Source organism: Sminthopsis crassicaudata, chromosome 1, assembly GCF_048593235.1.
Source record: "Sminthopsis crassicaudata isolate SCR6 chromosome 1, ASM4859323v1, whole genome shotgun sequence".
NCBI lineage: Eukaryota > Metazoa > Chordata > Mammalia > Dasyuromorphia > Dasyuridae > Sminthopsis > Sminthopsis crassicaudata.
Genome location: NC_133617.1, coordinates 395,624,920 through 395,648,089, shown reverse-complemented (window position 1 = coordinate 395,648,089; position 23,170 = coordinate 395,624,920). Strand labels below are relative to the sequence as shown.

Here is a 23,170-nt window from a genome sequence, read left to right as displayed (position 1 = left end):
TTGAATGGGTCACTCATTGGACAAGTTAGTTGTCAGAGGACAGAAAAAATTGAGAACATAGACCACTGGGATAAATGGGGCTCCATAGACAGATGGGCAGAGAACAGCAGAGAGCATTAAACAGTTGGGATAAGAAGTTAACAAAAGGGGATTATTGCTTTCCAAAAGGAAAACAGAAAAATGTGATATGCAAACTTTGTCTTCTTCCTAAGTCTTCTGAGGAATTGATTCTGCTTAAAACATTTGGGGCTAGTCAGTAAGCTGGAGTTTCCTTCTGTCCTCATCCTACTTATCCTGCTATACTCAATTTAAAAAAATCTTCTCATTTCCCCTTCATACCCTTCCCTCAGCACTTTAGAACTCCAGAGCTCTAAATCATAGGGTCAGAAACATGAAAAACATTAAACTAGGAATGAAACTTAAAGACCATTTAATCTCTCTCCCTCATTTTTGCACAGAGAGGAGAGATGACTTTTTCAAGGCCATTCAACTAGTAAGTGATGACTCCCTGATCCCACCACTATCTTGACATTAAATCACATAGGATCTGGGAGAATGGGGGGAGAGTAAAGGGAGGCACAGTGGACAGAGTACAAGTCTTGAAGTTAGAAGGACTTAAATTCAAATCCAGCCTCAGATGGTCACTTAACTCTAAGTACTTCTTTTTTTAAAAAAAAATCTCCTAATTGGAGATTAGATCTCTTAATTTTCAACTTCATCCTCTTTCCACTCAGCCATCTTGCAACTATCTTTTAAGACAGACAAAAATCAAAATGATTTTTTACCATTTTAAGATGAGGAAACTTGAGGCATAAAGTAAGGGGCAACTTCTCAACATATCAGAAGCATGACTGTTCATACTCTCACAATTTTGCTCTTACTCTGTATAATGTATTCCTGCTTGTTTGGCTCAGCATTAGTTCATTTAAATCTTTCCAGGCCCTTCTAAAACCAATTTGCTCATTATTTTTAAAGAACAGTAATATTCCATTACTTTCATATACTATAATTTATTCAATCATTCCCCAATTGATGGGCATCTATTCATTTTCCAATTCTTTGCCACCACAAAAAGAGCCTCTACAAACATTTTTGGACCTGTGGGTCCTTTTTCCTCCTCTAATGATTTCCTTGGGATATAGATCCAGTAGTAGCACCGCTGGATCAAAGGTTATATATACATATGCACTTTGGGCAGAGGTTCAAATTGCTCTTAAGTTTGATCATTTCACAACTCCACCAACAATGCATTAGTCTGACTCAATTTAATACAAATAAAACAGAGTCCTTATATAAGAACTAAAAGGGAACTTAAAACATAGAAGACTAAAATGGGAAAGAATCTTAGAACATAGCCCACATAACCAGAAAACATTTGGCAGTTTTCTGGTCCAATCTATTCATTTTACTAATTATGAATCTAACTTCATTTTCATCTGGTCATCCATCATGTCTAAAAGAAAATCAAAAGAAACTTCTTGGAAACACAAACTGTCTTGGATCCCACAATGAGTCATTGTTATAACTCCATTAAAAAAAAAAAAAGAAAAGAAAAAAGAAAGAAAATGGAGTTAGTCTGGCAGGAGTAGACAGCCATCAAATCTCTCATTGCTTTTTCTTTTCAACTTTTCACCTAAAAGTCCCATTAAAGAAGCATCTTGGAGTCAGATTACTTCTCCCTTTCCCCATATCCCACACCAAACTTATATAGTCACTGGAATGGAGTTTGGTGTCCTATCTTTTAATCCAGGTCTTTGTTCTTCCACTGAGAGGCTGACCCTAACCAGAAACTTCCTACCCCTTAAGGAGGGGCAGGAGTGGGGGTGAGGGGAGATAAATCGGAGAAGAATCCAGGGCTTGTTGTGATCAAGGATACAAGACCCAGAAAGGCTGATGACTTGCCCAAAGTCACTGCTTCTAAATCTGTGAAAACAATTTGAAAAATTGGCATTTCAAATGCCAAGGATTGTTTACCATTATTTTTATTAATGTCAGTCCATGTGCAGAAAAATGAAAATAATTACACATTTAAAAGTCCACAAGTATATGTAAACATCATAAACTTTATTTTCTTTTTTTAATTTAATATTACTATATTTTTTCCAAATACATGTAGAGATGGTTTTCAACATTCATTTTTATAAGATTTTGAATTCCAATTTTCCCCCCTCTGTCTCTTATTTTCCCCCTCCCCAAGATAGCAAGCAATATGATATATATTAGATTGTACATATACAATCATTTTTAATCTATTTCCATATTAGTCATGTTGTGAAAGAAAAATAAGAACAAAAGGGAAAATTCACAAGAAAGAAAAAAATAAAAACAAAAAGTGAAAATAGCATGTGTCAATGTACATTCATTCTTTATAGTTCTTTCTCTGGATCTCTGCATCTCTCGATGCAGATTGCATTTTCTATCCCCTAATGGAATAGTTTTGGATCACTACATTGCTGAAAAGAGGAAGGTCCATCACAGTTGATCATCATACAATCTTGTTATTATTGTGTACAATGTCTTCTGGTTTTGCTCATTTCATTCAGCATCAGTTTATATGTCTTTTCAGGCTTTTCTGAAGTTAGCCTGCTTACCATAATTTATTCAGCCATTTCCCAATTGATGAGTATCCACTTAATTTCCACATCCTTGCCACCACAAAAATGGCTGCTACAAGAATTTTTGCACATATGGATCCTTTCCCCTCTTTTATTCTCTTTGGGATACAGATCCAGTAGTGACGCTGCTGGATCAAAGGATATGCACAGTTTTATTGTCCTTCAGGCATAATTCCAAATTAAAGCACTTTATTTTCATGATTTTATTTGTTAGATAACCCATCTTCCCATTGATGTCCAACTTACCTTCTTGTTTATAGATTTGGACACCTTCCTCTGCTCATATTCCTTCAATAGTTTTCTATTGCCTTCTGAGTAAAGTTCAAACTTTCTAGCCTGGCATTAAATGCCTTTCCCCATATGATATCCTCTTACCTTTTGAATCTTTTTTCACACATGCTGTAGGCTCTATCCAAATTAGGATACTTGTTATTTGATGTGAAAATCCCTCTATAATTTCTTTTTTGCCATTACTCATGTTGTTTTTTCCCATACCTTCTCTATACTTGTGTTGTCAAATTCCTACCCATCTTTTAATGTTCAATTCAAATGTTATGAGTTATAACTCATCTTTCCCCAACATTCTAATAAGTAAGGATCAGATGTCACTTTTTTAAAAAGCAAATATCAATTACATATAAAGATAATCTTCAACATTAATTTTAAAATAAGATTTTGAGTTCCATTTTTTCTCCCTCCTTCCTTCCTACTTGCTTTCCCCAAGATGGCAAGCAATCTGATAAAGATTTTACATGGTCAATCATGTTAAACATATTTCCATATTAGTTATGTCATGAAAAAGGAAAAAGAACAAAAGAGAAAAAAATATTTTAAAAGTAAAAATAGCATGCATTCAGACTCCATAGCTCTTTCACTAAATGTATGGAAGATAACATCTTCCATAATGAATTTTTTGGAATTGTCTTGGATCGGATATCATTCTTGAACCTACATCTCTTGGGGAATTAATCACAAGTGACTTAGTAATGTAATTATTACTGTACTATGATACATATCCTTCTACTACACTACAAACTTCATGAAAGTAAGGATCATGTTCTATGCAAACTTTGCATTTGTTCCAGTGTGTAGCATGATTTTTTTGGTAGACAATGGATAATGAGTATCCTTTTTTTTTTACAGATGAAGAAACTAAAACCTAGAGAGATGAAATGACTTTAAGTGTCAGAACTGGGACTCAGACTCAGGTTTAAATCTAGCAATCTTGCCACAAAGTCTCCCCTATAGCATGTCATCTTTTCTCTATTCTCTTCTTTCTTTCTCCTCTTTCCTCATTCTTTTTTCCTAAGAACTCAATCAGTCTATCAGCAGCCTCCTGGATACTGTATTACTTCAAAGATAAATAGATCTTTAAAATCTTCACTGTAAAGGAGATATCTAGGATAATTCTAGGCAATCTGACTAGGGTAGCCAAGTAGCACAATGATTAGAGAGCTGGGTTTAGCATCTGGAAGATTTATCTTCTTGAGTTTAAATCTGGCCTAAGATACTAGTTGCATGATCCTGGAAGAGTCACTTAACTCTGTTACCTCAGTTTCCTCATCTGTAAAATGAGCTAGAAAAGAAAATGGCAAACTGCTCCAGTATTTTTGCCAAGAACACTCCAAATGGAGATCATGGAGAGTTGGACACAGTTGAAATGACTAACCAACCACAAAAGACAACTTTTCTCCTCAGCACTCCTCTGGTGAAAATGGATTTATAGATTATGGGAATGATTTGGGACTTTTTATTCTCAGATCTGAGTGATTGAGATAAATACAAGAGGTTTGACTCTCAGTCTAAAGACAAGAAACAATAATATCACTTATTTTCATGGCTATAACTAGAGAATTATAAAGTAAAAATCAGGTCCTAGAATCATCTATTCTGGACAAGTCAGACCTCATGTGAATTGTTGAGTTCAATTTTGTGCACTATACTTGAGTAGAACTTGTATCCAATTGTATGTATCCAGTGTAAGTCAACCAGGATAGTGATGGGATGTAAAACCATGCCATATGAGGTACATTTAAGAAAAGTGGGAATTCAGCAAAAGAACTCTGGGAGATGACTATAAATCATTACATGAATTCCCAATCCCGCTATGTCTGCCTGCATTTTTTATTTCCTTCACAGGCTAATTGCACACTATTTCAAAGTCTGATTCTTTTTGTACAGCAAAACAACTGTTTGGACATGTATACATATATTGTTTTTAACTTATACTTTAACATATTTAACATGTATTGGTCAACCTGACATCTGGGGGAAGGGGTGGAGGGAAGGAGAGAAAAAGTTGTAACAAAAGGCGTTGCAATTGTCAGTGCTGAAAAATTACCCATGCATATATCTTGTAAATAAACTCTTTTTATTTACAAGCTTTTTTAGCTACATGCCCCCCAAAAAGTGGGAATTAACCATTCTGGAGAGCAATTTAAAATTATGCCCAAAGAATTATACATAGCCTTTAATCAACAATACTACTGTTAGTTGTTTTTTTGTTTTGTTTTGTTTAAGGAGAAAGGACCTATTTGTACAAAAATGTTTATAGAAACTCTTTGTGGTAGCAAAGAATTGGAAACTAATTTGAAATACAAAGTTTTGCAAAGGTGAATATTGAAAACTATCTTTGCTTGTATTTGAAAAAAATAAAATAAAATACTATTTGAAAAAAGAATTGGAAATTGAGGGAATGCCTAACTATTGGAGAATCACTGAACAAGTCATGGTATATGATTGTGATGAAATACCATTATGTTACAAGAAATGATGAACAGACTGATTTCAGAAAAACCTGGGAAGCCTTACATAAATTGATGCAAAGTGAAGTGGGCCAGAAAAACATTATGTACAATGATTCACAAAGTGAATAATTTAGCTATTTTCAACCATAAAATGATCCAAGGTAATTCCAAAGGACTCATGATGAAAAATATAACCTACTCTAGAAAAAGAACTGGTAGAGTCTAAATGAACTTCAAATTACACATTTTTCACTTTTTTCATGTTTTTTTAATCTGTTTCTTCTTTTACAATGTAACTAATATAGAAACATATTTTACTAGGAGCACACATGTCATTTATATCAAATTGCTTACACTCTTAGGAAGGGAAGAGGGGGAAAGAGAAAATTTGGGACTCAATTTTTTTTAAATGAATGTTTAAATTATTTTTATATGCAATTGAGTAGAATATAATTAAGTGCTAAGTTGTATGCTGGTAGAGTCTTAAGTTCTTTAGGAATTCAAAGGAAAGAGATCAATGTGGACTATAAGACCAAAAAGGACTTCTTAGAGAAGATAGACCTTGAGCTGGGCTTTTATCCTCATCTTTCTGTCCTTTTTTCATCTCCAGGTCCTTGAAGTTTTGCTTCTATAAGAATACATTGAATATCATTTATCATGTATCAAAGGGTCAGCGCATGTGGCAGGTATACAGCCAGTCTCAAAGCCAAGAAGATCCTGCCTCAATGGTTATTTTCTACTAAGCCATGGTAGCTATGTGACTAATAAAGCCATTCAATTTTAGTCTGTAAGTTGCAGAGAGGGTGCCAATCTGCATATATGGGGATATATGTATGTATGTATATATATATATGGAGTTTTCTCATCCAAATGAAAGTTCCCTGTACCATGAAAACCTAAGTCCAGTCCTATTCCTATATGCCATATAATCCTTGAATGGTAGAACTGGAAAAGACCTGAGAAAACTCTTGTTCCAAACTCACCTTTTATAAAGGAAAAAGCAGAACCCCAAAGAGAGAATTTTTCCAAAGTCACACAGCTATAAACTAAGTTTAAAGGTCAGGCATAAATTGTTAATATGCTGATATGTGCTTGTGGGCTTTCTGAGTTAATAAATTCAATTATGATTTTGGGTCACTGGAACCTGGGCCCCTGAAACTTCCATATCTTCCCCTTGGACCTTGTAACCAGGGTTGTGGCCAACACCTTCTTTCTAAACCTTTGTTAAGATGGTAGAGATTGATAGACCACTCTTGCCCTTTGCCTTTCTCCCCACCTCTTGACCCATCTGTCCATCAGACCTCTGTCTTGGTCAGAGATAAGATGACCCCACCTCTTTGGGCTGTCCCCTCACCGCTCCTGGCCAATGGTTAGGGGCAGCTGTCCAGCCCTGTTCTGGTCATAATCGTATATAAAGAAAGCCTTGGAGAACAGACACTCACACAGGTTTGTCCTGAGTTTCTACTGCAAGCAGAACTCAAGCTCAACCCAAACCCAGCCACCATGTCTCTGACCAAGACCGACAAGACCATCATTGTCACCATCTGGAACAAGATTGCCCCACAGGCTGATTCCATTGGTACTGAGACTCTGGAAAGGTAAGAGTGGGTCCCAGGGCTAGGGATTCCATACTTTTCCCATTCTTAATAACATTAGGGATTTGAGTTTCTTAGTCCCCTAGAACCATCAGAAAGTTCTAAGCTATAAGTCTACTACCACTTGCCTTTGGGCAATACAGAAGTCAGAAGAGCATTGTCATTTCCAGGGATTAGTAGAATATCAGACTTAAGATTGGGATGCTTAGTGGATAAAGAGTTGATTAAAGGTTATATTATTTGAAAAAACTACTAAAAGAAATTGAGTTTAAAGCAGTATCATCAACTTTGCATTTCCCCATCCTGACCATAGTACTTCTGTACACACAATGACGAGTTGAACAGAATGGAGATCAGGGAACCACATGGAAGGATGGTTCCCTTTTCCTTTCTCTCAGCCTCAGCTAAGACTCTACCTGCTCTTCTCCCCAGACTCTTTGTCAGCTATCCCCAGACCAAGACCTACTTCCCCCACTTTGACCTGAGCCATGGCTCAGCCCAGCTGCAAGGCCACGGCTCCAAGGTGGTCAACGCTATCGGGGATGCTGTTAAGAGCATTGACAACATTTCAAGTGCCCTGTCTAAGCTCAGTGAACTCCATGCCTACATCCTCCGAGTGGATCCTGTCAACTTCAAGGTGAGAATTTGGGATCAGGAAGGGCACTGGATTTGATATCCTCAAGGAGTGGGAGTGGGTGCATCCCCCATTTCTCTGTCCCCCTATGTCTCATCCTTTCAGTTTTCAATTAATCCCAAGACCTCATCTGTTTCTCATCCTACCCCTAATATATTGTCCCCTGCTCTCTTAATGATTCAATTCCTTCACTTATCCCAGTTCCTATTTTCTCATCTCCTTTTCTCTTGCAGCTCCTATCTCACACCTTCCTGGTCACTGTGGCTGCTCGATTCCCAGCTGACTTCACTGCAGAGGCCCATGCTGCCTGGGACAAATTCCTGTCCATTGTGTCTTCAGTCCTGACCGAGAAGTACAGATGAGCTCCCGGATCTAGAGCTCTGGGAGGACAGAAGGGGCTGGGTGGTTACCCATTCCCTACCCTGGTCCAGGCACCCTTCCCTCCTGGTGCCTGTCCTACAGGCTTGTCCTCTATGACCCTCAAATAAATGGATAAACTTCATTTTCTGTCTCTCTGGTTATTTTTTCTGGGTTTTAGTCATTACTTTACTGACCCTTGGTATAGATCCAAGGCAGAGATGGGAAAGGGATAGCCACAATTACAAACATTTTATCATGATTTTAACCTGTAAAAGTGTTTCTTCGTCCATTGTTTCACTTTTATTCCTAACCATAGATTTTAACTATCCAGGCCAAAACAGAAAGAAAACTTAGGATTTATGGCCAAGCTGTGGGGTATATGTGTGTGGGTGTGAAATCTAGACAAATATGATTCAGATGTGGATAAGCTCACTATGCTTCAGTGAGTTGATCTGATGTGTATGCATAGGCAGGGTTCTCTGTCCCCCACTTGTAAAAGCCAAACCTGTCAGTAGGGCATCTAGTAATATTACAATTAATATGTAAACTATTATTATCATAATACTTCAATTTCAACGTTGAAAAGAGAGGAATCCTTCCTGAAATGATGTTCATTACAATCTCTCCATGCCTTCTAATTTCCATTTTTATTCATGCGCTCCCATCTTTATAAAGAATTTCTAAAAAAAAAAAAAAAAAGAAAGAAAGAAAGAAAAAGGGGGCAGCTATGTGGTGCAGTGGATAGAGCACCAGCCTTGAATTCAGGAGGACCTGAGTTCAAATCTGGTCTCAGACACTTAACACTTCCTAGCTATGTGAACCTGGGCAAGTCACTTAACCCCAGCCTTGGGGGGCGGGGGGGGGGGAAGAAGAAGAAGAATTTCTATTTATTTGATTGTGATTCCATTAGTAAAGGGAATTTCTGGGGAGGACATTCCTACAAATGCATTCAGACACTTGCTCTGCAATGTATAATCTTAAAAATGTGTCACCTACTGAAGGATTAAGTCATGCTGCCTGTATGTTTCTTAGGAAAAGTCTTCCTGACTTCAAGACTGGCTCTCCCTCTCTGCCCACTATACTTGGCTGCCTCTTATAAAGGATTACTCAACGTAAAAAATTGTTTGGACAAGATGTTTATACTTACTTTAATTATAGCTTGTTAACATACTTTTGATATATTTATGCCGTTTTATTCAATTTACATTTGATAGCATTTGTGTATTTTTAAAATCCATTTTTTACATTATTACAAACTTTTAATATGTTTTAAAAACAAAAAGAAAAATATCAGTGATCTATCAACTATTTTAATCTTAAAATGTGAATTGTTTGTTTGTGGCAACCCTTTTCATAGTGGCTAGAAACTGGAAAGTGAATGGATGCCCATCAATTGGAGAATGGTTGGGTAAATTATGGTATATGAAGGTTATGGAATATTATTGCTCTGTAAGAAATGACCAGCAGGAGGAATACAGAGAGGCTTGGAGAGACTTACATCAACTGATGCTGAGTGAAATGAGCAGAACCAGAAGATTGTTGTACACTTCAACAATGATACTGTATGAGGATGTATTCTGATGGAAGTGGATATCTTCGACAAAGAGAAGTTCCAATTGATCAATGATGGACAGAATCAGCTACACCCAGAGAAGGAACACTGAAAAATGAGTGTAAACTGTTTGCATTTTTGTTTTTCTTCCCAGATTATTTTTACCTTCTGAATCCAATTCTTTCCGTGCAACAAGAAATTCGGTTCTGCACACATATATTGCAGCTAGGATATACTATAACATATTTAACATGTATGGGACTGCCTGCCATCTAGGGGAAGGGGTGGAGGGAGGGAAGGGAAAAATCGGAACAGAAGTGAGTACAAGGGATAATGTTGTAAAAAAAAAATTACCCATGCATATTTACTGTCCAAAAAAAGTATAAAATTTAAAAATATTAATTAAAGAATATGAATTGTTTTTCAAGTATATTCATAAAGTAAAAATTCTACAAAAGGTAACAGGAATGAGGTAGGGTAGAATCATAGTGTATTAAGCCTATACTAATAGTGTACAGGTATACTTGTGCCATACCAAATAGCATACTCATATATATCTTTTTGGTTTCTTCCTATACATTGTCTCATCTATAGATAAAGAAGACAATCACTTCATATTAACATTTTACATGCAGTAAAATTGTTTGTTTCTATTTTAGCAACCTGAAACTTTATGAATTTCAAAATGAAATTTACTGTGTAATATAAAACAGCATAAATTTAATTTACTTGGTGCTAATTACAAGAGCATAGAACACATTAAAATATAAATTTTTTTAAAATCTTGCAAATAAAATAACAGAATAGTAACTATTTCATAGTTGGTTTTCAAGAGAGACCTTTAAAAGCTTTTTTTTTTTAACATGATAGCATAAGTTTCTAAAATTGCAAACTACTTGGAAAAGCTTTCATGGTCTTGGAGCCTCAAAGTTTCAAAGGAGCTGAATTTCCCATGTTCATTAATTAAGAGTTAGAAGGAACCTTGGAGATAACATAATCCAACTGCTTCATTTTACATAATAAGGAAACTAAAACCCAGGGATATGAAGTCACAACTAACATTATATATACAGCTTCAGAGACAAGACTTATTCTAGTTCCTCTGACTTTGAATCTTTTCATTATATTATATTATATTATCACATTATATTAATTATCATTATCATTATAAACCTGGGGAAGAGGATAAGTCTCAGTCAATATTTGTTGATTGGAACATGACTAATGTGAAAATATGTTTAATATAATAGTACATGTATAACCTATATCAGATTGCCATCTTGGGGAGGGGTGAAAGGAGAGAAGGAGGGAGAAAAGGAGGGAGGGAGAAAAAATGGAAATCAAAATTTTATAAAAGTAAATGACAAAAACTAATACATAAATTAAAAAAAAAAACAAAAAGAACAAAAATGTCAAAGAGAAGAGGTGGCCCAAAGTATCACTGCTACTGAGAGGAGGCATTGAAGGGAAGTTCCTTTAGGGCAGAAGGCATTTTTTCTTTATCCTTTAACTAATATTGCAGCACCTCGTGCATGTTGTGTTTCAAATTTTTCTACCTCCCTTCCCCCTCCCCAAGAAAGCAAACAACCTGATATAGGTTAAATATGTACAATTCTTGTAAACATATTTCCATATGTTTCATAATATGCAAGAAAAATCAGACCAAAAGGGAAAAATTTACAGGAAAGAAACAAACAAACAAAAGATGAAAATAGTATGCTTCAATCCACATTTAATCTCCATTGTTCTCTCTCCAGATGGGAATGGCATTTTCCATCACAAGCCTATTGGAATTGCTTTGAATCACCACATTGTTGAGAAGAACCAAGTCCATCACAGTTGATCATCATATAATCCTGTATTATTGTATTATTGTATGTATTGTATTGTATTATTGCATATCCTTTTGGTTCTGGTCATTTCACTCAGCATCAGTTCATGTAAGTCTCTCTAGGCCTTTCTGAAATCATCCTGCTGGTCATTTCTTACAGAACAATAATATTCCATAACATTCATACACCACAATTTATTCAGCCATTCTTCAATTGATGGGCATCCACTCAGTTTCCAGTTTCTGGCCACTACAAAGAGGGCTGTCACAAACACTCTTGCACATACAGGTCCCTTTCCGCTCTTTAGTATTTCTTTGGGATATAAGCCCAGTAGTAGCAATGCTGGGTCAAAGGGTATGCACATTTGATAACATTTTGGGCATAATTCCAGATTGCTCTCCAGAATGGCTGGATTCTTTCACAACTCCACCAACAATGCATCAGTGTCCCAGTTTTCCCACATCCCCTCCAACATTCATCATTATTTTTTCCTGCCATCTTAGCCAATCTGACAGGTGTGTAGTGGTATCTCAGAGTTGTCTTAATTTGCATTTCTCTGAACAATAGGAATTTGGAACACTCTTTCATATGATTGTAAATGGTTTTAATTTCTTCATCTGAAAATTGTCTTCGTATCCTTCAGCTATTTAGAAATTGGTGAGTCTAATAGGTCTTGAAAGGAATTAGGAGGCAGAAGTGAGGAATAAGTGCTTTCAAAGCATGGGGGAAAGACAATATCAAAAAACAGAGATGAGAGATGGAAAATAGTAAGTGAAATATAATAAGAAAGCTAGTTTGCCTGGACTTATTTGTCCTTTGTTCTCAAAGAGGACCATGACCTCAGGAAGGTGATAACATAACTTGCAAGTGAATTGGATTTAAGTGAAGAAGGACTGTACATGTCACCAGCTTCATTCTCTCCTCCAGAGCCATCTGAGTGAGTACAGCGGCAAGATATAGATCAGAATGGCTGGAGATAGCCCTACATGCTGTGGGAGATCTTAGCCTTTTTAAGCTAAGGTCTTTAACAGTTCTTAGTTTGACTGAGGCAACACCTAAGACTAGGTTAAAAAAAAAAAAAAAGGCAAAGAATGACCTCTTACCTAGTCAAAAAAAAAAATATATATATATATATATATACACACATATATATACAGCCCTAACAATGACCATGTGAAGCTTGGGATGGATCCATATAAAAGAAATCTAACCAATAAAGATATCTTGCTAGGTTTCAGCAAGCAAAATGTATATTCCTTTGGATAGAGCACCCTCTGGGAAGGATATGATTCCCTAGGAGGAGAAGAAAGACAAGAGGGAAGAAGGGAAGGAAGGAAGGAAGGAAGGGAAGGAGGGAGGAAGGAAGGAAGGGAGGAAGGAAGGGAAGGAAGGAAGGAAGGAAGGAAGGAAGGAAGGAAGGAAGGAAGGAAGGAAGGAAGGAAGGAAGGAAGGAAGGAAGGAAGGGAGGAAGGGAGGGAAGGAGGGAGGAAGGAAGGAAGGAAGGGAGGGAAGGAGGGAGGAAGGAAGGAAGGAAGGAAGGAAGGAAGGAAGGAAGGGAGGGAAGGAGGGAGGAAGGAAGGAAGGAAGGAAGGGAAAGAGGGAGGAAGGAAGGGAGGAAGGAAGGGAAAGAGGGAGGAAAGAAGGAAGGAAGGAAGGGAGGGAAGGAGGGAGGAAGGAAGGAAGGAAGGAAGGAAGGGAAGGAGGGAGGAAGGAAGGAAGGAAGGAAGGGAAGGAGGGAGGAAGGAAGGAAGGAAGGAAGGGACGGAGGGAAGGAGGGAAGGAAATCTCATGCTATCCTTGTGAACAAGATGTCCTATGACTGGAAAGATAGGCCAGACCAGGTTGTGGAAGGATTTTAAAAGACAAAGGACTTTGTTTTTGATCCTAAAGGTAATAGGGAAATACTGGAGTGTATTGAGTAGGATAGTGATATAGTTAATCCTGAACTTTGGTAAAAAATTACTTTTCACGCTTTCTCAGCTTTCATACCCAATCACTTTCTAAGCCCTGGTCAGTCAACTTCTAATATATCTGTCAAATCCTTCCCCTCCTTTTTATGTACCAGGCCACCAAGCTAGAACAAACTTCTCCCCTAGAATATTAATTGCCTTTCTAATTGGTTTTCCTGCTTGTCCCCTTGCTAATCCATACTATAATTGTCATATTAAACCAAAATTCAATGTTGTAAATGGGAATAGATGTGTTACTGTTCAAAAAGCCCAAATTTTATGATGCAATTCAATTTTTTTCAGAGTTTGTAAAAATATATGGGCCAAGTGGCTTGGTTGGAGGGGATAGGAGAGATAAGGTTTATTGAAGAGGGAGACTAGACAGGGAGGAAGGGCAATAGAAAAGTTTGATTAGTCCTTTGAAATCCCTAGGCTTTTTGTTGGGTTTTTTTTTTCTTTCTCATGGTTTTTCCTTTTTATTCTGATTCTTCTTTCACAACACGACTAATGTGAAAACATGATTAATATGATTGTACATGTATAACTTAGATCGGATTGTTTTAGGGAAGGGGAGGGTGGGAAAAAGATTTGGGACCCAAAATCTTTTTAAAATATATGTTTTTTACATTTAATTTTTACATCTAGTTGAAAAATATATATATATTTTAAGTGGGGAAGAATGCTCCAGTAAAATTTTAATAGAAACTTTACAATTCTCAGAGAATCTCAAGAAAGGCTTTTGAGAAGAGGTAATACTTAACAGTGAACCTTGAAAAAAAGAGAATTCCAAAGAGATGGGGCTGAGGCAAGAATATATTCTAGACATAGACATCTCTCTGGGCAAATGTACAGACTTGGGAAAGGGTAGAAGGAGATTAGGGGTCAGCTAGCAGTTCAGTTTAGCTAGAACATAGAAAGGGTTTTAGTATAAAATAAAAATGAAAAGGAAAATTGAAACCACACTATGAAAGCTTTAAATATCTCTTTTTTCTTCTCCCTTTTTCTTTCTTTTATCTTCTTTTGTCGCCTTCTCCTTTCTGTCCCTTTTAAATTTTTTTTCCATTTTGCTTCCCTAGTTCTCTCTATGTGCCTGTCTCTGTCTGTCTCTGTTTCTGTCTGTCTCCTCTTCTCTCTCTCTGTCTCTCTCTCTCTCTGTCTCTCTCTGTCTCTGTCTCTCTCTGTCTCTCTGTCTCTCTGTCTCTGTCTCTCTGTCTCTGTCTCTCTCTCTCTCTCTCTCTCTCTCTCTCTCTCTCTCTCTCTCTCTCTCTCTCTCTCTCTCTCTCTCTCTCTTGTCTCTGCCTCTTTGTTCCTCTGTCTCTTTTTCTCTCTCTTGTTTTCTGTCTTTCTCTCTCCCTTTCTCCTCTCCCCTCTTCTTTCTTCTCTTCTGATTTCCTCTCTCCTGCTTTCTCCTTTTAGTTCTCAATCATTCCATTTGTAGATATTTCTTTATCAAATTTTTATTATAACCTTATGCCTTAAGTGAACTCCATTGAGAGACAAAGGAACATAACCCAAAAATCTTGACAGAGATCTCCAAGACTTGTTGGGGAAGCACATGTTATATTGGAAACCACCACAAGATAGCATGAAATTAGACATAAATCATACAAATGATATATAAAATACAGGGGTTCAAATGAGATCAATGTGTGCTGGGTACTGAGCTTTGAGAAATTGGAGAAGTGGATTTCAAGTGGAGAATTTTAATCAAGCCCACTCCCTCTTTGTGACATTCTTTTCCCACTTATATCCAAAGCCTCCCAAGATCTATCCTTTGGTACAATCATATATTGTTAATGAGCATGTGCTCTTTAACTAAGTGCATGAACTAACAAAATGTTAATCCTAGAAGGTCTCTTAGAGATCCTCTAGAATTTGGAACTGGAAAGACACTCAAAATTATCCAGTGAGCAGGTCAATCTCCTCACTGAGGCCCAGGAAAGTTAAAGCATTGGGCCACAAGAAATAAATAATTCCTGACTTGCCCTTGGTGGATAGATACCCAAATATTTTATACTATTGACAGTTATTCTAAATGGAATTTCTCCTTGTATCTTTTGTTGCTGGACTTTATTGGTAATATATAAAAATGCTGATGATTTATGTGGATTTATATCTATTTATATATATTTATTTTATATTTGCTAAAGTTGTGAATTGTTTCTAGTAGTTTTTAACTTGATTCTCTAGGGTTCTCTAATTATACCATCATATCATCTGCAAAGAGTGCTAATTTGGTTTCCTTATTACCTACTCCTTTAATCTCTTTAAGAAATAAATAGTAAGTGGGCTTATATCCAGAGATTTTAAAGAAGGGAAAGGGACCTGTATGTGCAAGAATGTTTGTGGCAGCCCTCTTTGTAGTGGCCAGAAACTGGAAAATAAGTGGATGCCCATCAATTGGAGAATGGTTGAATAAACTGTGGTACATTAATGTTATGGAATATTATTATTCTGTAAGAAATGACCAACAGGATTATTTCAGAAAGGCCTGGAGAGACTTACATGAACTGATGCTGAGTGAAATGAGCAGAACCAGGAGATCATTATATACTTCAACAACAATACCATATGATGATCAATTCTGATGGACGTGGCCCTCTTCAACAATGAAATGAACCAAATCAGTTCCAATAGAGCAGTAATGAACTGAACCAGCTGCACCCAGAAAGAACTCTAATTGTACACTATTTCAAAATCCGATTCTTTTTATACAGCAAAATAACTGTTTGGACGTGTATACATATATTGTGTTTAATTTATATTCTAATATAGTTAACATGTATTGGTCAACCTGCCATCTGGGGGAAGGGGTGGGGGAAAGAGAGGAAAAGTTGGAACTAAAGGTTTTGCAATTGTCAGTGCTGAAAAATTATCCATGCATATTTCTGGTAAATAAAAAGCTATAATAAAAAAAATGTTAAATTCTATTCAATTTTTGTTTCCTCTTCAATTAATATAAGTTTTTAATGAAATAAATATGCATAACTGCCTCATAAATTTAGTATATTTATTTTATTAACCTTGTTGTTTTTATTTTGATGTATACTTTATTGTTTCCATAATTTATTTTAATCACCATTTATGTATTTATCATTTGGTCACATTTGTCTTATTGAGTAATATTCTAATTATAGCTTTTTCTGTATAATACTTCAATTTTCTGCACAGGTTTTGTAAATCTGGTGAAACTAAATGACTTATGTAATAAATTTGTATGTAAATGACTTGTGTAATAAATTTATTTTCTTCAACAACAAAAAAAAGAAAGTAGTAGAACAAGCATTTAAACTGAACTCTTCTCATGCCATGCTTTTTACAACCCAGTGATACTTCCCAAGTCTATTCAATCTTATAGAGGAGCAAACAGACTCAGAGAAGGGAAGAGACATGCTTAGAATTAAAATTAAATTAGCCACAGAGCCAGAACTTTAGCTCTTGACTTGCAGTCCAGTAAAACTACAAGTTAGCAGGGTCTGGGACCCTCCGGCCTCCATATCTCCCCCTAGGACCTTGTATTCAGGGTTATGGCCAACGCCCCCCTCTGTGAAGATGGAAGGACCTGATAGCCCCCTGTCTTACACACCCTAACTGCCCCCCACCCCATCAAACCCTAGCCCTTCTGCCCACCAAGTCATTGTCTCTAAGGGAGATAAGATGACTCCACCTCTTTGGGAGGCCTCCTTTCCACTAGCCAATGACTATGGGCAGCTGTCCAGCTGTGCTCTGCTCCTGGCCCTATATAAGGTTGACCATAGGGGAGAAGAAACCAACCAAGGTTTTTCCTGAGTTTCCACTGCAGGAATAACTTGAGCTCACCCTTCATACAGCCACCATGTCTCTGACCAAGACCGACAAAGCTCTCATTGCTGCCATTTGGGCCAAGGTCAGCACCCAGGCTGATTCCATTGGTACCGAAGCCTTGGAGAGGTAAGAATAATCCCCACCTGTACTTTGTAATTTGGAGGAGAGGCTATTTTGGGGGATTGTTAAGGAGCCTAGGGACTTTGATAGTGATACTCAGGTCCTTCTCAGGTCCTTTTTCCACCTTGCCAAGCTGGCCCTGACCTGGAACAAAGAGGGCATAGAGTTATATTTTATCCTGGCCTTGTAAAGCCTTGAACCTTAGTTTGAGGTTCTATTTGAAATCATTTCTAGGAATCAGACCTGGGAATATAAGGATGGTGAAGAGCCAGGATAATTTGTCTAACTTTGGACAAGTTTCCTCTTAACTTCTCTAGGTCTGGGTTGTTGGTTTTTTTGTTTTTTTGTGTTTTTTTTTTCTATTCATAGAATGAGGTGTTTGGAGTCAATGATCTCTCAGGTCACCTCCATCTGCTTTTTCACTCTAGTCTTATAAAGTATCTCTTTAGAAAACCATAAGATGAGACCATAGGTGAAAATGAAATGTACTCCCAGTGATTGCTGCATTGCTATGCAATAATTTTTAACAATTCCTATGGCCCTTAATTATCAGATTATAGAAATACTTTAAAGTTCTTATAAAATATCTTATACTTTCTGATTCTGCATTCTAAGCTCTATCTGTGAAGGTTTCTTCCAGTTCTTAACATTCTATATTCTTATTCCAAAATCTCTACCAGTTCTGACATTTTATGCTCTAGAGTTCTATAGCACATTACAGTCCTAGAAGTCTTTCTTTTATGAGGGAGATAGTGTCACTGTAGCTATTTCCATTTTAAAGATAGAAACAGTGATTGTCAGAGAGATGAAGGTCATGGGAAAGAGCAGATCACAGCATTTGCACCTTTCCCTCAGTCAGTTAAGACTTTACCCTTTCTTCTCCCCAGACTCTTTGTCAGCTATCCCCAGACCAAGACCTACTTTCCCCACTTTGACCTGCACCACGGCTCAGCCCAGCTCCGTGGCCATGGCTCCAAGGTGATTGGTGCTATTGGGGATGCTGTCAAGGACATTGACAACCTGGAGAGCTCCCTGTCCAAGCTCAGCGAACTCCATGCCTACATCCTCCGAGTGGACCCTGTCAACTTCAAGGTGAGGAACTGGGCCCAAGATGGGCAGTAGATGTGGCCATTGTCTGGGCCCTAGAGAGAGAGAGTTGATCTCAAGAAGTAAGAACCAAGTTCATGAGGGGTCCATTCCATTCTCCTTGTTCCCCAGAGGCTCATTCTCTTTTTTCCTGCATCCCCTCAATGTTCTCTCCACTTTTCTTCTATACCTCAATATCTCCCTGCCTTCTGTACTCCATCCCTTAATGTCTTACCTCTTTTCTCTTCTAACCACTCAATAATTCCTCTGCTTCTCTTCCGTCTCCTCTGTCTCATCCCTTACTCCTCTAGTTTTTGATATCTCTTCAATTCCTAACTTTCCCATCTCCCCAACAGTCTTGTCACCTTCTCACCCTTCTCACCCTTACTTGACTAATTCCTTGCCCCATTCATTCTCCTAGTCTACCAGTTTTTCATCCTGTTCTCTTTTTTGTCTTTGCAGCTTTTATCTCACACCATCCTGGTTACTATTGCCGCCCACTTCCCTGCTGAATTCACTGCAGAGGCCCATGCTGCCTGGGACAAATTCTTGACCAAAGTGAGCGCCATCCTGACCGAGAAGTACAGATGAGCTTTCTGGACCAGAGGCCTAGGAAGACAAAGGGGATTTCACTGTCATTGAGCTCTAGAGTTTCATCTCACCTTTTTTTCTTTTGTACTCTCCTCCTTCCCCAATACAGTTTTGTCCTTCATGACAGAATGGACAGTTAATCTGCCTAATAAATAGACAGATAAATGAAATCTCAGTCTCTGTGTTTATTTTCATGACTTTTTTTTAATGGTTTCCATTCAAAAAAAAAACAAAAAACAAAACAATTAAAGATAAAGAAAAGTCTCAGATTCTTTGAAAAAGGGAAAAAAAGGAATAAGATGTAGGTTTGAAGTCAAAGTTGTAGTCCATTAGGGCACCCAAAATAAAGCTTTACCAATGTTTTTGTTTGGAATTTTTTTTTTCTTAAGGCAAAATCAAACTCATCTAATTTATCAGTGGCTACAGAAGAAGTGACAATGGTTCTGAAGGGGAATTATTGATGATAGGAGGGAAAAGCAAGAACTGAAAGCCCAGTGGGGAAGAGGTCAGTGGACAGAGGTAGGAGATAAGTGAAAATTTGGACAGAACCATACCCCACAGAATGTTAGAACTGGAACTTAAAATACAGAATACATACTATCAGTGCTGGAAGGGACCTTTGAAGACAAAAATGTCAAAACTAGAAGGGGGCAATGAATTGAATGAGACAGGAATGATTATTTCTCTTTAGTTTCCTCATCAGCAAAATGGGAGTAATAATAATGGTACTATCTACTCAATAGGAAGAAAGATGTTTTCTCACTTATAAAGAGCTGTATAAATGTGAGGGATTAAATAGTCAGCTCAAAAGCCCCTTAATAGTGTGTGGCAGGAAGTTTCTAGATTTCAGTTCCAATTTTCTTTCCACTAGGAGGATTAAGGGCAATCAGTGTTTATCCCAATGCAATCCTATTTGTTTAGCATTTACTTTGACTAAGGCACTGTGCTAGATGGGGGGGATATGAAGAAAAAATAAAAATAGTTCCTGACCTTGGGAAGCTTACCTTCTTTTGAGGGGATACAAGTTTAACTGCATAAGTTGAGGAGGCAGAGCACACCAACATGATCTTTCAGAAGAATCTTGAAGGAATCTAAGGATTCCAAGAGAAAGGAGTCACGGGAGAGCAACATGGAATATTGAATTCAGGGAACACTAAACCAGTCTAGTGGGAACAGAGAATGGAGTATATAAAGAGGAAAAATGTGAAATAAGCTTACCAAGACAAGCCACAGTCTGATTGGAAAAGACTTTAAATGCCAAACTTTATTCTAGAAATAATAAGTTTCTCACTACTGTTCAGCAGGCAAGTACCATACAGTTTTAGGAAGATTGCCTTGACAGCTTTGTGGAGGATAGAATCTGGGAATCCATTTAGGAAGCAGTAGCCCAGGTGAGAGAAATATAACGAGGGCTCTTCTTGGAGTATTGGTTGTGTGAGAGTATAAAAGGGGACCAAGGAGAGATATGGAAAATGTTGTAAAGAAAAAATTGTTCAAAGCTTTATTACTGATGGGCTCTGGGAATAGGGAAGATGCAAGGATGACTGTCAAGTGTAATATTTGGTTACCTGGAAGAATAAGGATGCTCTCAAGAAAAGGGATGGACTGAGTTTAAATAAGCATGGACATTCTCTTAATGACTTCAGAAATGTTCAGTCTCTAATCCCAATTCTGACTGACCCTTGTCCCAGAGTAAGGTACATTTGGACAGAACAGCAGAATTAAAGATGGGATTAAGATGGTTTAAATTCCAGATTAAAGGGCTGAATCACAAAGTGGGGACTGCAGGCTAGGGCAAAGTTTCAAGTGGGTGGAGAAATGACCAAGAGACTCTCTCTAGAGAAGGCTGTATTTGAGATGTGGGTTGTGGTCTTGACCCCAGACCTGGGAAGTGGGAATGCCACTTGTGCTTTTCTTGGAAGAGCCCAGAGCCCAGAATCAATGGTACAAAGATTCCTTGGTTGAGGACTCATGATACCACAGACCCTGTTGTGTCACTTTGGCCCCAGGTAAGTTACTTTCACTGTCTAGACTTGAATTTTCTCTTCTCTAAAATTGAGAAAAAAATCAGAAATAGAGGACAATATAAAGTAGAGTGATTAGACAGGAAAGTAGTTATACAGACTGGGGACATAGGGTCTGAACTTGAAAAGGGCATGTGGGCAACTGCTTTGTAACTGTTTATTCCAGTTATCCGGGGCACTGAGAAGTCAAATCACAGCACATTGACCCAGTCAGCATCTTCCAAACACCAAGGGCAGCCCTCTACTTACTAAACAAGGATGCCTCACTATCCTGGATACATTTTGTATGTATATATACACACACATATATATACATATGTAATATTAGATACATATTATTAGAATTGTTAATGAATTTCAGAATTGTAAGAGATTTGTAAACACAGAATGTTCCCAAGAGCCTTAGAGTCCATCTAGTCTAACCCTCTTATTTTATAGATGGGGAAACTGAGGCTCAGAACAATCAAAAGACTTAGAGCCATCATTCTAATGAAAGAGTAGCGAATACCTCGCCTATTTTTTATTGGAGACTCCCAAAAATAGGACTCATTCGTTCATTTTTTATTTTCCAATTTATTCTCTAATTTTATTTAGTTTATTCTCTAATTCATTCATTCTCTAATTCAAATTCACAGTGATTTATCAGTTCTCTTATTCATTCATTTTCCTAGAGCACAGAATGTCCAAGGAACTGAGGTTTGTTTTAGTATGGATCTAAACTGTTCCCCCGGAACCACAGCAGGAAGGCAGTGGGTTTCCTAGGGCCCAGAAATGCATTAGCTGGGCGGGAGATAAGAGGTAGGCAAGCCAGGGTTGGCGCGGTGATAAATAGGGCTCTGACCGCGGTCGGCGCCCCTATATCTTAGACTACAGAGGACTTAGAGCGGGCACGGGTTCGAAGCCATGTTCAGCGCTGAGGAACGGAGCCACATCGTCCAGATTTGGAACTACATTTCTGGTCATGAGGCCATTTTCGGGACTGAGTTGTTGCAGAGGTGATGCTCAGATAGGGTGGGGGAGGGAGTAGGGTGGGATACGGGGGCGGGGCAAGGGCAGGCACGAAGTCCGCCTCCCCCAACCCAGGAGATGAGAGAGAAGGGCCTAGGGGACAAGGGGAGAATGTCCCAGGTGATCTTGGGGGAAGGACACCCAAGGGAAATGAAGAGGGATGAAGAAAGGCGGGAGGGAGCATCCCGAGGTCTCTAGACTGATGGGGAGGATGCGGCTAACGAGAGCTAAAAGGATGCGGATCCGGAGGATGAAGAAAGGAATCTGGTACCGCTTTGGGAGCCTTTTCCCTGGGAAGGGTTTAAAGTGTGTCAAGTTAAAGCAGCTAAGATTAAAGGGAGTAGACCCTGGGGGCAGGCGTCGCGAGAGGGGAGCAGTCTCACCTCCCGAGGGGAGCTGGTTGGGACCAAGCCAGAGAGAATAGAAAGGAGATCGCGGGGAGAATGGTAGTGCTCCCACTCCTGCTCACGTTCCTTTCTTTCCTCCACTATCCACAGGTTGTTCACCGTATATCCCAGCACGAAGAGCTACTTCCCACCCTTGATCCCTGGCCTGGAACTAGCCCAGATGCAGAACCACGGCGAACAGATATTGATGGCCGTGGGTGTGGCCGTGGATCACATGTATGATCTTCGGACTGCCCTGAGCGGTCTGGCGGATCTGCACGCCTATAGTTTAAGGGTGGAACCGACCAACTTCCATGTGAGCCTGGGAGCCCTTCTCTCCATCCATTCATTCTTCTTCCCAATCTTCAGGCTTCTCACTCAAACACTGTCAGTTCACCAGCCACTCTGACACCACTGTCTTTTCCCATCCACCCGCATGAGTTAGACACAGGAATTGGAATCTCATCAGTCATAGGGAACTACCGATTCTATCTGCTTTACTGTAAATGGGGAAAGATGGGGAACGCCCAGCCCAGACACCCCTGGCTTTTCCCATCAGGATGGATGTTGGGGCAGGAATTAGTATTCAGAGAGAAAGTCATGGGTTCTAAATGGTCTCTGAGTCTTAATGATGCCTTCCATCCTCTCTGCCCTGCTGCAGTTCCTGATCCATTGTTTCCAAGTGATGCTGGCTTCCCACCTGCAGACAGAATACACTGCAGAGATGCATGCAGCATGGGACAAGTTTCTGACCAATGTGGCCGTGGTCCTAACAGAGAAATATCACTGAGGAAGCCTGAGTTGCCCTAAAAGAAATTGTCTTCTTTCATCCTCCAAAACAAAATAAAATCCTCAGTTTTCTCTAAA

The 23,170-nt window shown here is 38.5% G+C and overlaps 3 protein-coding genes across 4 annotated transcripts; all 3 read left to right on the top strand.

Annotated features, from left to right (window-relative positions):
- Nucleotides 1-6,794: 6,794 nt before the first annotated feature.
- On the top strand, nt 6,795-8,093 carry LOC141549851 (hemoglobin subunit zeta-like). The gene is made up of 3 exons (XM_074279838.1): nt 6,795-6,960; nt 7,390-7,594; nt 7,825-8,093. Exons 1-3 carry the CDS (start codon nt 6,866-6,868, stop codon nt 7,951-7,953), a joined length of 429 nt encoding a protein of 142 aa, XP_074135939.1. The 5' UTR covers nt 6,795-6,865; the 3' UTR covers nt 7,954-8,093.
- An 8,955-nt stretch (nt 8,094-17,048) lies between these two features.
- LOC141549850 (hemoglobin subunit zeta-like) lies at nt 17,049-19,055 on the top strand. Its single transcript, XM_074279837.1, has 3 exons — nt 17,049-17,214; nt 18,096-18,300; nt 18,757-19,055. Exons 1-3 carry the CDS (start codon nt 17,120-17,122, stop codon nt 18,883-18,885), a joined length of 429 nt encoding a protein of 142 aa, XP_074135938.1. The 5' UTR covers nt 17,049-17,119; the 3' UTR covers nt 18,886-19,055.
- A 2,699-nt stretch (nt 19,056-21,754) lies between these two features.
- HBM (hemoglobin subunit mu) lies at nt 21,755-23,170 on the top strand. Of its 2 annotated transcripts, none has more exons than XM_074286440.1 (3): nt 21,755-21,904; nt 22,415-22,619; nt 22,965-23,170. In XM_074286440.1, exons 1-3 carry the CDS (start codon nt 21,813-21,815, stop codon nt 23,091-23,093), a joined length of 426 nt encoding a protein of 141 aa, XP_074142541.1. In that variant the 5' UTR covers nt 21,755-21,812; the 3' UTR covers nt 23,094-23,170. The 2 variants fall into 2 exon arrangements, with proteins under 2 accessions (XP_074142541.1, XP_074142532.1); XM_074286431.1 differs by lacking the exon at nt 21,755-21,904 and adding an exon at nt 22,014-22,184.

Excerpts from the sequence above, each read along its gene's own strand:
- LOC141549851 (XM_074279838.1), top strand. The coding sequence starts at position 6,866 with ATGTCTCTGACCAAGACCGACAAGACCATCATTGTCACCATCTGGAAC. Across the intron at positions 6,961-7,389 it reads GGTACTGAGACTCTGGAAAG|ACTCTTTGTCAGCTATCCCC; the intron begins GTAAGAGTGGGT and ends TCTTCTCCCCAG. Across the intron at positions 7,595-7,824 it reads TGGATCCTGTCAACTTCAAG|CTCCTATCTCACACCTTCCT; the intron begins GTGAGAATTTGG and ends TTTCTCTTGCAG.
- LOC141549850 (XM_074279837.1), top strand. The coding sequence starts at position 17,120 with ATGTCTCTGACCAAGACCGACAAAGCTCTCATTGCTGCCATTTGGGCC. Across the intron at positions 17,215-18,095 it reads GGTACCGAAGCCTTGGAGAG|ACTCTTTGTCAGCTATCCCC; the intron begins GTAAGAATAATC and ends TCTTCTCCCCAG. Across the intron at positions 18,301-18,756 it reads TGGACCCTGTCAACTTCAAG|CTTTTATCTCACACCATCCT; the intron begins GTGAGGAACTGG and ends TTGTCTTTGCAG.
- HBM (XM_074286431.1), top strand. The coding sequence starts at position 22,078 with ATGAAGAAAGGCGGGAGGGAGCATCCCGAGGTCTCTAGACTGATGGGG. Across the intron at positions 22,185-22,414 it reads AGGATGAAGAAAGGAATCTG|GTTGTTCACCGTATATCCCA; the intron begins GTACCGCTTTGG and ends CACTATCCACAG. Across the intron at positions 22,620-22,964 it reads TGGAACCGACCAACTTCCAT|TTCCTGATCCATTGTTTCCA; the intron begins GTGAGCCTGGGA and ends GCCCTGCTGCAG.